The 14,830-nt window shown below is 44.5% G+C and overlaps 1 protein-coding gene across 2 annotated transcripts in view; it reads left to right on the top strand.

The window, feature by feature from the left end:
* The first annotated feature begins 1,158 nt into the window (after positions 1-1,158).
* The window catches only part of OSBPL10 (oxysterol binding protein like 10), a 120,306-nt gene continuing 106,634 nt past the window's right edge, over positions 1,159-14,830 (top strand). The window contains exon 1 of one of the 2 annotated variants that reach the window (XM_066991945.1): positions 1,159-1,610. In XM_066991945.1, coding sequence (XP_066848046.1) covers positions 1,294-1,610 — 317 coding nt within the window. In that variant the 5' untranslated portion in view covers positions 1,159-1,293. The remainder of the gene's footprint in view (positions 1,611-14,830) is intronic. The other variant, XM_066991944.1, reaches the window with a different exon arrangement.

The following is a 14,830-nucleotide window of genomic DNA, read 5'->3' as shown; positions in this document are numbered from 1 at the left end:
GGGAGTTTCTTTCCCTAGTAAACAATGACTGGGGAATTTTACATGTACAGCTTAAGTAATAGCTCTGACTTGAAAAATTGCTCTCAAATAATTTCTGTTTTAAAGAATAACTAAGTTCATAATCTTTGTCTATGCTGCAAGAGATGTACATTAAACGTTCCACCAATGAATACTAAATTAAAATTCAGATTTCCAGACGGTAGTGCCTCAGTATTTAGCTACAACATGAGAAGTTTAACTACCCAAAATTCAGGATCCAGTTGCCCAACATTGCAGCTACCCAACCACAACACATATGGTAGGATTTTCCAGAGAGAAAACTGGGAGAATCTAAGTTAAGGAGCCCTTTTCTCTGTGCTGGTTTATACAGGGAACTGAGGCCCCTGTGAGGACACTGTGTGTGAATTTGGATGGTTTGAGCATCTTCAGAGGTGCAGAACATAGGAAGGCACCTGATATCTGGTACACTCCAAAAATCTCTAGTACATGGAAGTGCAAAACTTCTCAGGGGGTTGGAGTGCAGGAGCATGTGGTGAGAGACTCGCCGAGTGCTTCCGTATTTCAGGTCTCCAGTTGTAAAATGTCAGCAAGAATAACTACGCGTCTGGCACGTCGTGAAGACAGATGTTTTAACAAAACCGAGGCACTCGGCTAATGCAGCAGGGACAGCTGCAGACTTTATTTGAAGGCACGTAACCGCACAGCTTGCACCTGGCTGGCTGCACAAGGATCCGCTCAGCTTTTTAGAGTGACCTTCAGTGACAGAGGCTCCATCCTCCGTTTACAGGAGACGTGACTTAACCCCTACCCGCACTTTTTTTGTGAAGAGTGGGCCAGGACAGGACTGCCTTGAGTCACGACACCTCCAGCGGCACACGCCTTGGCGCCTTCTCAGCCTGTGCCGACCCCCCCGGCCGCCTCAGGCCCTGCCAGCGCGGCCATCTCCCGCCCGCCCTGCCGCCCCCTGCCTCCGGCGGCCGCCCGCCGCCCCTCAGCACGAAGATGGCGGCCGGCCCGCCGCCGGGGCTGCCCTCCGGGCCTCGGGGCACGGCGGGGGGGGGGGGCAGGCCGGGGCCGCGGCCTCCCGGCTCTTTGGGCCGGGGCCAACCGCCGCCGCCCAACCGCCGCGGGCACCTCGCGGGGAGGCGGCGCGGCCGTTCCCCCGGCCGGCCCGGCCCGGCCCCTTCTCCCTCGGGCGCCGCCCCTCTCCGCGCCGCCCGTGAGTCAGGGCTTTACCGGGCGCGGGCGGCAGCCGCGGCCGCTCCGGGCTCGTAGGCTCCGCCGCGGGGCTCCATGGAGAAGGCGGCGGCGAGCGAGGGAGGAGGAGGCGGCGGCAGCAACAGCAGCAGCCGCAGCAGCAGCCGCCCCACGTCGGCGGGCTCCTCGCCCTCCTCCTCCTCCGCCAGCCGCGGGCTGCCCGGCCGGGCGGCGGCCGCGGGGAGGCTGGATGGAGCCGGGGGGGCCGGCGGCAGCGGTAGCGGCAGCCCCGGCTCGGCGGCGGCCAGCCCGGGGGGCGCGCAGGCGCCCGGCGGCGGAGGCAGGCGGCGGGAGCCGGTGCTGGAAGGGACGCTGAGCAAATACACCAACCTCCTGCAGGGCTGGCAGAGCAGGTAAGCCGGCGGGACGGGCCCGCCGCCCCTAAGATGGTGCCCGGCAGCCGGCAACGCCGCCCCGGGCCGCCCCCTCCCCGGCCGCCGCGGGCAGGTAGGCCGGGCTCCCGGCCCCTCCGTGCCCTCCCGGCTCCTCCAGGACGGGCTCCCGGCCCCTCCGTGCCCCCTTTCCCTCCTTTGGCTTCACCGCCTTGTCCCTCCAGATCGCCCGGGCGTGAGGAGGGGGCGGCGGGGGCCGGGGAGGGGTCTCTGCTTTTCGCCCCTGTCACGGCTCTCGCTGAAATTCTGCCACGTTAAGTTTCCTTCTGGGAAGTTAGCCTGCTTAACTAACGACTGAAAAACCGGGCGAGAGCCTCCCGATGCCACGCTTGTGACTATCATTACCAGTATTTTTTCTCACTACAGGGTGGGACGTTGAGGAAACAGTTACCTGTGTGTTTAACATGCTCTCGTCTGTCATGATGTCCTTCCCGTTGGACAGGTCCTAATTTACGTTGATACGGTGACAGGCTCTAGTCCTGCAATTTGATGGGTGTGGACAGGCTGCTGTGCGCCCGTGGAAGTCCCGGGGAAGGTCTGGTTTCAAACGCGGTGCCTCAGCACAAAACTGTACACAGAGATGCAGCCAGACTGTGGAGTTAGTGCTGTGTTGGGATCCGCTGAAATTGAGAGAGAAGATTTTGTATTAGTGCTTTACTTCTTGTTAAACTTTGTCATAAGGGATGGTTGAGGATGAGAATGTAAATCTTGACTTTTTAACGTAAGGCATCCCAGTAATGGTTCTGAGGAGAAACAACTGCTCTAGAGAGAACATTTGCAGGACTAGCCCCAAACCTTTAAGAAACAAGAAACTAAAAACCCACTGTTGCTTATGTTAAGTGATTGCCAGCAGTAAGAACATAGGAATGGCAGTGTCTGGGATGTTCTGACAGTAATTTTAAAGCCTTCGTAAGTGACAGAACTAAATTACACAGATACCGAGGATGCTATGATGCTGACTCGCGTGGCACTAAATCAGTGTAGGAGTTCTGCAACGAGACTTTGAAAAGTTTCAGGAGCTGATCTAATTCCATACACCGGAGGGCCTCCACAGGTATGCGTACTACAAGTGATAATGAATGTGTCAGGTACGATACGAACAGGCACTTGTCTCCGTAAAACCAGACTTCTTCAGTGTAGGCATAGAGAAGGCCCTCGACTATTCCTTGGTTACTGCTGTGCTGTGGTGGATTCCTGCTGGATTTCCTGCTCTGCGGGTAGACTCCGGTGTGTTGATTTATGCAGTCCTCCCGTTGTTTTGCTTAAAAAAACAAACGCATTTTGATATTAAAATGCATAACTGAAAATTAAAAGCCCCCTTCATTTTTTTTTCTTCTTGGTACCTTTATCTCTTTTTGTAGAAACAGTAACTCTTTATCTAATCACATGAGTGATTCTAAGGGTCAATTTCAGGTAATCTGATGAAATCGCAAAATTGCCTTTGCTTATAAATTTTTGTGTCTAGAACTGCCTGTCTGCTGTTTTTAGGCATTGTTTACCAATGATTAGGTCTCTGATAAAGCTGAATTTAAAATAACGTGCATAATCTACATATGTCTGAGAAACTTTTATGTGAAAATGTTGTGGAAAAGAGAGAAATGGCATGTAAACAATTCCACCATAACACTTGGAAATTAATACTATTTTGCTTTTAGTGGTCTTTTTATAATGCTGCTGTATAATGCTCTGTCAATTGCCAATTTTATTTTGTGTTACTCTGGCCATTTGAGCAAGTGGTTTATGATGATACACAGCTCTTGTGCTAAGTAACTTTTCTGGTTTGTTTGGTTGTTCCCTCTATCTGTGTATCTGTTGCTTGGCATGGGGAGTCTGATACAAATTCTAAACAAAACAGTTGCAACTTGAAGGTTACAAAAGCTGGTTTTATTACAAGGTCCAATAAATAAGTAGCCATGGGTGGGTTAGTGGGTGTTTTTCCGTTTGCCCTTCTGAGTATTTGTCATGGAGTGCACTTTCTGTGGATCAGGGCTCAGCCTATAAGATTTGGTAACTGATTTCGTGGCTGGCCCGTGTAAAGCGATCAAGAGTGCGTGTGTTGCTGAGTGATTGTACAAATTAGTTCTGAGTTTACTTCATCTGGAAAAACACAAGATTGTTTAACCTCGTGATCAATACAGCCAGACGGCATGAATAGAAATGAAATGGAAAAAAAATAAAGTGGAAAGTGTTCATGGATTTGGAATGTTCTTTGAAGGGCCTTATCCATTAGCCTAAATAATTTAAATGTATTTAATGTTAGTTTCTGCCATGAGGTATTGAAGTAGAAAGGCTTTCCAAACTTGTCCAGCACTTACTGTACAGAGTAACCTCTAAAATTCTAAAAAAAAAATCTTATCTTGTCATTTGAATTGTAATAAATTTGTGTCACTTTTTTTTTATCAATTGCCTTTCAACAGGAGTATGCAAGTTATTTTGCATGAGGCAACCAAGTATGAATATTGAAGTATTACACTACATTGATAAGCAGTAAATGAAATAATTGAAGGCCTCAGATTCAGTCAATCTTGAGAGTTTCATTACTTTTTATTTAAAGAATTTCTGAGGGTTTGATGTCTACTACTAAATGCATCTATTTGTTCTGTTGTAGCAGGTTCAGGAGCAGCCTGATTTGGCAATGAGTGAGGTGGTTTTTCACCCTAAAGCAAGCAGAAGGAAAAGATGTTTGTTTGTTTGTTTTGAGGCAGTTTGTTGCAAAGATATCAAGGGCATTTAAAGTGTCTCCGCTAAAGTCTCTTTCTGTGGATTTTCACAGGTGTGAATGTAGGGAGCAAAACTTAACCTAAAACACAGACACTGATGTGAGAACATTTGTGTCTGTTCCGAGACACTGGGGCATTTCGCTGTCAGGACAGATCAGTTTGCTGCAGAACTGGTGTTGGCAACAGGGTTTTGGGTTCTGTGACCATGGGTCCCTGTTTGAGGATCAGTGTCTGCTTGGGAGGGAGAGGATGCACCTCCCTAAGCAGGGCAAAGGCATTTTCGGATGGCTGACCTCCTAAGAAGGGCTTTAAACTAGGAAGGAGGTGTGGAAGGGGGGGTAACCAGCAGCCCTGTGGAGGAGTGACACACAAGACTGCTGAACAAAGGGCATGGGGTGACATGATGGGGAGGGATCACAAAATGGGGTTAAGCAGAGCCACCTCCAGCACTTGCAGGTTGGTTACCAAGGAAATGTCTACAAGGCAGCATTATGGAGAAATCCCCAAACGCTCTGTAGGAACACGACATACTGGGTTGCCTCCCTTAAGTGCTTGTACGTTAACACATGCAGCATGGGGAATAAACAAGATGAGTTAGAGATGTGTACGTTGCAAGGCTGTGATCTTTTTGGGATTGCTGTGATATGGTGGGATGGCTCCCATGATTGGAGTGTTGAAATGGAAGGAGACAGGCTCTTTAGGGAGGGCATTTGGGGGAGATGAGGAGCTGGTCGAGAGTTTATAGGTTAGGATCCAAGGGAAGACGGGTCTACATGCCATAATGGGGGTCTGCTGCAGACCACTGGTCCAGGAAGACTGAGCAGATGAGGCCCTCTACAGGCAGACAGGAGTAGCCACGATGTTTGGAAATCCTGGTCCTCATGGGGGGACTTCAACCATCCCAGTATCTGTTGGAGGGGCAACACAGCAGGATTCCTAGAACGCTTTGATGATAACTTCCTTCTCCAAGCAATAGAGGAGCCAACAAGGAGAGGTGCAATGCTGGACCTTGTTCTCGCCAACGAGGAGGGCTTACTGGGAATGTGAAGGTCAAAGGCAGCCTTGGCAGCAGTGACCATGAAATGGTGGGGTTCAAGATCCTTAGGGCAGCAAGGATGGCGTGCAGCAAGCTCGCAACCCTGGACTTCAGGAAAGCAGCCTTTGGCCCTTTCAAGGACCTGCTTGGTAGAGTACTATGGGACAAAGCCCTGGAGGGAAGAGAGACCCAAGAAAGCTGGTTTAATATTCAAGCATCACCTCCTTCAAGCTCAAGAACAATGCATCCCAGCAAAGAGGAAGTCAGGCAAAAACACCAGGAGGCCTGCATGGAAGAACGAGGAGCTCCTGGTCAAACGCAAACACAAAAGGGAAGCCTAGGGAGGGTGGAAGCAAGGACAGGTAGCCTGGGAGGAATACTGAGGCATTTTGTGAGCATCCAGGGATCAAGTTAGGAAAGCCAAAGCCTGGATAAAATGGAATCTGGACAGGGATGTCAAGGACAACAGGAAGGGCTTCTGCAAGTATGGCAGGGACAAAAAGAAGAGTAGGGGAAATACAGCCCCTTGACTGAATGAAATGGGAGACCTGGTTACCTGGAACGGTGGAAAGGCCTGACGTACCGAATGCCTTCTTTGTCTCAGTCTCTACCAGCAAGATTGGCCTTCAGGAATCCCGGGTCCCAGAGGCCAGAGGGGAAGGTTGGAGCAAGTAAGATTTACCCTCGGTGGAAGAGGGTCAGGTCAGGGAATTTTTGAGCAAACTGGAAATTCACAAGTGTGTGGGCACCAATGGGATGCACCCATGAGTGCTGAGGGAGCTGGCAGATGTGATTGCAAGGCCACTCTTTAAAATCTTTGCTTGATTGTGGTAATTAGGAGAAGTGCCCAAAGACTGGAGGAAAGAAAATGTCACGCCTATCTTCAGGAAGGGCAAGAAGGGGGACCCAGGGAGCTACAGTCTGCTCAGCCTCACCTTGATCACCAGGAAGGTGATGGAACAGCAAATCCTAGAAACCATTGCCAGGCACATGAAGGACAAGGCCTTTGACGCTGTCCCTTGTAAGATCCTCACAGAGAAGCTGTTGAAGTATGGGCTGTATGAGCAGACGGTAGGGTGGATCAAAAACTGGCTGAACACCTGGGTCCAGAGGGCAGTGGTCAGTGGTGCAAAGTCTAGTTGGAGGCCAGTCACGAGCAGAGTACCCCAGGGGTCAATACTGGGTCCAGTCCTGTTTAACATCTTCGGTAACGATATGAACGATCTGGATGAGGGGGCAGAGGGCACCCTCAGTAAATTTGTGGATGACATGAAACTCTGGGGAGTGGCTGGCTCACCAGAGGCCATGCTGCCTTCCAGAGGGACCATGGCAGGCTGAAGAAATGGGCTGGCAGGAATCCCATGAAGTTCAACAAGGAGAAGTGCAAAGTCCTGCACCTGGGAAGGAACAACCCAGGGTACCTCTACATGCTGGGGGCACCCAGCTGGAAAGCAGCTCTGCAGAGAAGGACCAGGGAGTCCTGATGGACACCAAGTTGACGATGAGCCAGCAATGTGCCCTGGCTGCTGAGAAGGATGATGGTACTCTTGGCTGCATTGGGCAAAGCATCGCCAGCAGGTCAAGGGAGGTGACCCTTCCACTGTAGTTAGCATTGGTGAAGCTGCACCTGGAGGACTATGTTTGGTTCTGGGCCCCCCAGTGCAAGAGAGATGTGGGTGTGCTGGAGAGAGTCCAACGGCGGGCTACCAGGTTGATCAAGGGACCAGAGCACCTCTCCTGTGAGGACAGGCTGAGAGAGCTGGGACTGTTCATGCTGGTGAAGAGGAGGCTCAGGGAGGATCTCACCGTTGTCTATAAATACCTGAAGGGAAGGTGCCAAGAGGAGCCAGGCTTTTATCAGTGGTGCCCAGTGCCAGGACAAGAGAAAAGGGCCACGAACTGAACACAAGAGTTTTCCTCTGAACACCAGGCAGCAGTTTTGTACTGTGTGGGTGACAGGGCACCGTGGGATCTCCCACCTTGGAGATCTTCAGAAGCCCCACCTGGACATGGTGCTAGGCAACCTGCTCTGGGGGTCCCTGCTTGAGCAGAGGGCTGGACCAGATGGATCCAGAGGTCCTTCCTACCTCAGCTGTTCTGTGATTTGCTCTTTTTTCTATGAAATTATAAACAACGATATTCTCAGAATTGAAGTACTGTTACAAAACATTTCTATTGAGATTTACGTGTTCTATATATATGGGTGAATAGTAGTCAGTATTATAAATGGGAGTGTTGTGGTTTTAATGGGCAAGTACGTCTCTGTAGGATTGTTTCATGTTATTTGGAACCTGTTTTGCATGAGTTAATTTGATACTAGTGAAATACTGGTTGCCTGTGGCATTATTATCCAGTAATTTAGTAGATCAGTAGAATGTTGTTGTGTGAAATTCATATGTGGTCTGCCTCCCGCTCCCTGCTTTCTCCTTGAAAGTGTTTTCAGTACTCGTTTGTAGGGTTTTGTCCTGCAAGCATGTATAAGCCCCTGGATCATGTGCCTTTGGGCAGGGGCTTAAATTTGGATTTGTAACAACAACAAATGGAGCCCCAGCTGATGGATATTGCTTTTGCTTTTCTGAGTTGAACTGCTCTGTGTAGATTATTCTGTAGGCCAAGTGTTTAAAGCATTACTTTCGCCTATCCCCATTTCCTCTCTCGGCTGAGAAATACATTGTATTACTGATCTACATGAAACACACCCGATATGCATCATGTACGTGGCTACCACCAGACTTCTGGGGATCGCCTTCTTTGTACCTCAACAAAAGTTGTTCTTTGGTCAATTTGAGGTGGTGTTGTACTCACACTCTCTTTAGTGGACTTAACAATGTTGTAGCATGGTCTCTTTGCTTGTTTGGTGGCAGAGAATGGTTTCGATCTGACTGCCACCACAGAAAGACCCTTCCTTATTTCCATTGTCCCAAATAGCAGGATTCTGCCAGAAGAACCAGCAACTCTGCTCCCTATGGTATTTTAGGGGCTGACTTCTTGGCTCTCAGAGGTTACACTTCTCTCTTTGCAGCTCTTGTGGGAGGGATGTCATCTAAATATGTCAACAAAAGATGTCAACGCTCTTTTATACTATACCACCTACAAAAATCTGCCTTTCTTTTGTCTTTTTAAATTTTTATTATTTTTATATATATTATAGAGAAAGAGAATGAAATGTCTTCATTAATTCCCCCCCAAAGACGATATAAACTCATTAAAATCTTCCTCTCTTCCATTCTGAATTAGCTAGCCCATCTTTTGCAGAGTTTTGGGGTTGACACATCTGTTTGTGGTGTTTTGGGACAGTTAACACCTTTTGCAGTTACTAATTCCCTGGACAGAAGTGCAGAGCTGGCCAGAAAAACAGAAATGAAAATAAGGAGGAAGGGTTTGTCTGACTCTTGCAACCTTTTTGTGACTGCTTTGATAAGGTACCAACTATGTAGCCAGTGCTACAGCCCAGCTTTTATACTTGTTTCTTCTGTGTCACGAGGGAGGTGTATTTTAGCAAAGCATGTTGAAAGTCAAAGATTAAAGAGTCCAGGACAGTGAAAGCTGGCCCAGATTCTTTCATTGATACCATTCAAGTTCTTCCAGGAGTGGACTGTGGCCTTTTTCCACTGTAAAAAGTGAGAAGGTGGTTACTGGAGAAACGTTACCGATGTAGTTCCTGGGATGGAAGTCTGTCTTGAAGAAATAAACCTTTCTTTATATAAACTAAATGATGTGAGCACTGTAACAATAGACAATATCTAGGAAGAAGAACATAATTTGGCGCTTATTTAACGTTGGAGAAGTTTTTTGTATTGGAATTTTTTTTGTGTTCTCATGAGAATCAGATTAACATCAACCTCTCTGCTGCATATTTTTTGAGTTAGTGTGTTCCTGGCATATCTGTACATGGCTTTGTGTAGTGTTGTTATACCTTTCAGGATTGACCTACAGAGTTTGGGAAGGGGGAGACGTTATAAGGAGCAGGAGGTACAACTTCTCTTTCTTCTGCTTGTAGGAAATCTATTCCTTACATTTTGAAACCTTATTATAGTTAGTTAAGCGTTGAGGAAACACTCAAAATTTTCAAGGCATTTTGATAGTGCTGCGTTAAAATTCTATTCTAGATATTACTTGCAAAATAGATTTTACTATAAAATACCTTTTCCCTTCACGTGTAGATTCTGTTTGTAGTAGGAGGCAATGTGGAAAGGAAGAATAATTAAAAGCAATGTATTTTATTTCTGTCGAACAAATGAGCAGGATATTTTATGTGCTGAACACTCAGGAGCTGCGTATCTTCTGTTATTGAAAGTTAGATGTATGTCACTAATATCAACTTGGAAATTTGTGGAAATTTTCAAACTTGGAATTTAAAATGTCAAAAAACAGTTATCAGGAAGTTCTGTTTTAGATGAAGATGCTAATTACATTGAAATGTAAGCATTTCTTTTTTCATCCTCTTCACTTTTTCTGTTGAAACTTTTTGCTGTTAAGTATTTATCATTGAAGGTCACTATTTAAAAAAAAAAAAAAAGTACTCTCCTCAATTGTATATCCCTAATTTATTTGTTGGAAAATGAAAATTTCAGTTAAGATGCACTTTGTCTTTGTTTAGATAGTGGTTAATTAAACCTAACTGGCTTAATCGCTAACTGCTTAGTTTATTTTGAATAGCTTTTCCTGTTGCCTGTAAACCAGGTATGTTAGCAGAGTGGAGAAGGCTGGTCGAACAGAGGAGGTGAAGTTACAGAGAGGCTTTTAACACGGTAGAAGGCAGGCCAAGAAATCCATCATTCTGTGTCTCTGCCCTTCAGTGTTGCTTACAAGAAACATTTCGAAGAAGACAACTTTGAACCTCAGGCTGAAATTTAAAAGGATGGTCTTGTGATGTGGGTTCTGTTCGGAGACTGCCGTGGACATTTCTCTTGTCCCCAGTCAGGTAACCCAAATTCTTTGCTCCTCAGCTGCTTGTGACACATGGGGTCAGTGTTCCTTATGCCTATGTGGAGGATAAATTCATATAATGCATGATAATCTGCTGCATAAGATGCTTGATGACAGTATAGGACAAATTTGTTTAAAACAGACGAGGCTCAGGCATTTTCACTCAGCCAGTGGGATTTGCAAGTGCACTTCAGAGCTGAGCAGCAGTCATGGTACCAGAGGGAATGAAGTGACAGGCAAAATAGAGCATGGTCTTCCTTTCACCCAGATGTCACACTTAGCTTTCAGACAGTGAAAAGAAGTGGCAGTTGGCACTAACACTGAAGCACTTACCCTTATCTGGGTTTTGTTATTACCAGCTCATCTCACTGCCATCTTTCTGAATGGAGATTTCAGTGCTTAGCAACACAATGATAAATGTGGTTAGAGGGAGCACACATGCACTTGCTGGCTCTTCTTAAAAATGCACTAGTTTGGGAATACAGATTGTATTCAAGTAGAAGTGGCAGTGAGTTGTTAAACTGAGTAATGTGCCTGGGGTCTTCTTGCAAATACATAAGTAAAGTATTCAAGAGATTTTTCCCATTGTTTTATATTAAAAAACAATTGTTTAATAAGAATATATTTAGGCTTTAACTTCTCTTTGGCTAAGTAATAGTAAAATTCTTACCTTGTTCTTTATGGTGTATTTAAAAGGCTGAACCTTTCAAGTGAAAAGGATGCTGAAAATCACCATGACTCTTGTCTCTTAATGTAAAACGCTATTTTTAAAATCAATTTTATAACGAATGATTAAAAGTATTGAATCTGGTTCAACTAAAAAAGTTGAATTTCTTTTTTTCGGCCTAATAAACTTCAACAACTTTTTTTACAAAAGTCCTGTCACTGTGCTTTAGCTCTTGCAGGCTTTTGCGGTATATTACTGAGATATCTGAGCACAGTTTAGAACCCAGTCCAAGGAGGCAAAGATTGCTTAGTATTGAACTGTTGCATCAAAAAAGTTGCAGTAGACATTGTCTAAATGCTACTGTACTTTTCTTTCCAAAATGGCATTTAATTAGTAGGTAAATTGTAGTTGAGAAATATAGGTCCTTAACTACCCAGCTACATAGCACAAGCCATGAAATTTGTCTTGGTTCCTATTCCACCTCGACTTGTGTTTCACATTGGGTATCTATCTGAGAATTCTTCTTCCAGTGGTAGATGCTTCTTCACCATTGGAACCATCTTTAACTACTCACTGCTTAAAAGATTGCCTGTTTTTCTTAATATATGGCAGCCTTTATTTTTCACTGGATCCTTATTGCACATACCGTGTATGAGACTGAAGATACCTCTTATCAAATTTAATTTCCTTGTGCAGTCTTTGTGGACTGGCTAGGTTATCTTTTGTCTATCTGTTGGTATCTAAACCAATGGAGTTTTCTTGCTGCAAGTCAGGCTTCCCTGTAATTTCAATCATTTATGATCGTTATGATTATTATTGGATATGTCTGTGTTTTTCTTCAAGGATGGATGCAACTTTGTACAGTTAGCTGTGGTTTACCTTTTTCTCCTGATGTCCAGTAACACTCACTTTGGTAGTACTGTGCCAGAAGCATCAAAATGAAAACTTAGCACTTAACTATCCTTTTTTATAGGAAGGTGATGAAGGGATTGCCATGGGAGCTGTATCCCTGCAGTATGCTCTCTCCAGGGTTAGCACTTTTTTTTTTTCATATTCCTAGTGGTAAGTCTTAGCCTTTCCCGTGGCTTGAGCATGCCTTATTTTTGTGGGAGAAAAATAGTAGTTAATGACTTGTTTACAGAAGGCAATCATTTAAAAATATAGTTGGGGAAACTGATTATTAGTTGGAAAAATTGCTTGAAAAAAAACACACAAAAAAAACCAGTATATTATTCCTTACCCTGTTTTTATGAGTCAGTGCAGATAAATCTGCTATCTTGTAATCATGGCTTTTTTATCACGAGATGGAAGAATTTATCTTGACAGTATTGGAATGCATGTTATTTGCTGAGGATAGCTATTTTTACGTCAACAGCAGTCTTTATGGAATTTTTTCTTCATCTAGGTCATTGCTAAACACTTGAAAGCCAAGAACTGATTGCCAAGGAACTCCATTAGGAATACATTCACTCAAACATCCTCATTCAGTTATATTCTGAGGCTGGCTACATCCTTTAACTGTTTTCCAATGCATTTAATGTCTTGTGTTCATTTTTGTATTGTACTTAAGTTCAGTGCTGCCTGCATTGCTTCAACACCGCTAATACTATGGAGCAAACTTGTGAGATCAAAACCATAGCAGACTTTCTGAAGGAAATTTGGTTTTGGTAAATGCATAGTGGTTGTTAATTACCTTGCTTCAGATGTCTTTGTGAAAAAAGGGACTCTATCTGCTGTTGTGTTATTGAATGGCTCAAAGGCCTAAAATTAACTAGGCTGTCTGTCCCATTTATTGTTTTATAAATGTTTTCACAGTGTTGTTCCCTTCGGTTTGAGAACTTTCCCACTGTTTTTCTTGGATGGGAGCTGGGTGCACCAAGTATCTGTATTGATGAGCCTTAGTATTTGTGAATCATGCATGATATGCTTTGGGAAATCTAACAATTTTGCTGACTATCTTTCTTATAAAATTGCAGCTCACAATTTGGAGTACAATTCTTCAGAATAAAAGCTGGAACTCCCCTGATATGTGTTACTAGCTGCTGTATGTTTGGTGCTTGGTTTCAGGGCCCTCCTACAGGCTAAATGCAGTTGCTACTGCGCACCTCTTAGTCCAGTGCACACACTTGGAGCGTTTCATAGCATTTTAAGGTGCCTTAAGGTATTTGACTGAACAGACCTCACAGGCTATCGGTTGGATAGTTGCAGGTTGAATCCCTAAGTTATTACTTGTTTTGAATAAGTTACTACTCCCAGTTCTTATAGCAAGTATGATGTTCTCCCTGACCTGGGAGGTGGCTTTGCTTCAGCTGCACGGCTTTTCAGAGATTACCTGTTGTGGTATTAAGAGCTGAGCCTTGTAGCGTGCCTTTCATCAGGTTCCCAAGGATTTTTTTAAAAGCAAGTCAATGCTGTTTATTTGACTTGCTTGAGAAAGGAGTTGTAGCACAGTTAAGAATTGTAATGAGATGAATTGTCTAGAGTATTTTTAAATAGTATTGTTAAAAGTCAAAGGAATTACGTATATAGAAGTTGGGGCTCTGTGTTGATAAAGCTTCAGTGTTTATTTTATCTATAGAATTATGAACCACACTGCCACTTACAAACTCTATCAGTTGCTACATCTTTGAGATAGGAGGCTGCTTTTATCTAAAGGGACACGTAGACTGGGAAAATACCCAGTGGCACCAGGTGGCAGAGTACTATGTTTGGTCTTGGCAGGAGAGGGGTGCATGTGTGTGTTTCTAGCTTTATAGCATGGAGAAAACCTTCCTCCTCAAAAGAAACTAGTTTAAGCTAGTGAAGGAAGGACCAGATATTCTGCTACTTGTAATCCTGAAGTTTGTAACAACATGGCAGGGGAGAGGGGAAATGGCCAATGGTCTGTTGCTATTATTTGAAGCCATCAGGGAATTGAAGAGGAGGTGTGTCAGATTTTATTCTGGTTTTTATACTGCTTTTATTCTGGTCGTAGGAGGAAGAAAATTAACTGGATCATGAATAAGTTACCTAAATGTAGGCAAGGTAGAGAAGCAAAAAATGTATTATTCATTCCTGCAAGCATTTGGGTATTTTGCACTGGCACAAAAACCTCTCCTGAAGGTGTTGTTTTTTGGTGCCTTATCACAGTAGGCTTTTTATAGAAGCTCCTGCTCTTGAAAAGAGGAAAAAGGAAAAAGATCTCTCTCAGCTGGAAGGTTTCCCTTCCACACCATAAGGTGTACATTTTTTTTTTCCTTCCATTGCATATGTTTTATCTTACCTGGTTAGCAGGCTTTGATTTTTGACCATTGGGTTACATGTCAAACTTTTTATCACATTTTTACTATGTAAGTGCAAGGAAAGAGTAATTTGGCAATAGAATAGGGGAAGAAAGATGAGACGTGGAATGGTGGGAGAAATTTAGAAAAGGAGTAAGAACTTCTGGAGGAAGATTGATAGAGGATAGGAGAGTCATGGAAGGGAAAGAAATAGTGGAAAAAGGAAGAAGTAGGTATAGAACTGAAGGCAGTACAATGATAGACCTTTACCACTCTTTTAAAAAATTAAAAAGAAGGTCTAGAAGCCACATAACATGAATTCAGAATGAAGTCTAAGAAATCTGAGATAATTTGCTCTAATTTCTTAATTTTAATATTGCCTTTAAGAATGGCACATGAGAAAGAGAAATAATTTTTTTCTAAGTTGCAGAATGCATAGGACAGTGGGGATTTTTCTGGTTTTGCTTCCTTACCTCCACCACCTTCTGCAGCAGAGCTCATTTCAGGCTAATAGTATGTGAATAACAGCCAGAGGAAGCTACTGACAGCGCCCACCTGGATATGTATTA

This window comes from Anser cygnoides, chromosome 2 (genome assembly GCF_040182565.1).
Source record: "Anser cygnoides isolate HZ-2024a breed goose chromosome 2, Taihu_goose_T2T_genome, whole genome shotgun sequence".
Lineage (NCBI taxonomy): Eukaryota > Metazoa > Chordata > Aves > Anseriformes > Anatidae > Anser > Anser cygnoides.
The sequence above is the reverse complement of the archived record's forward strand: the minus strand, read 5'-3'. Positions and strand labels throughout refer to the sequence as shown.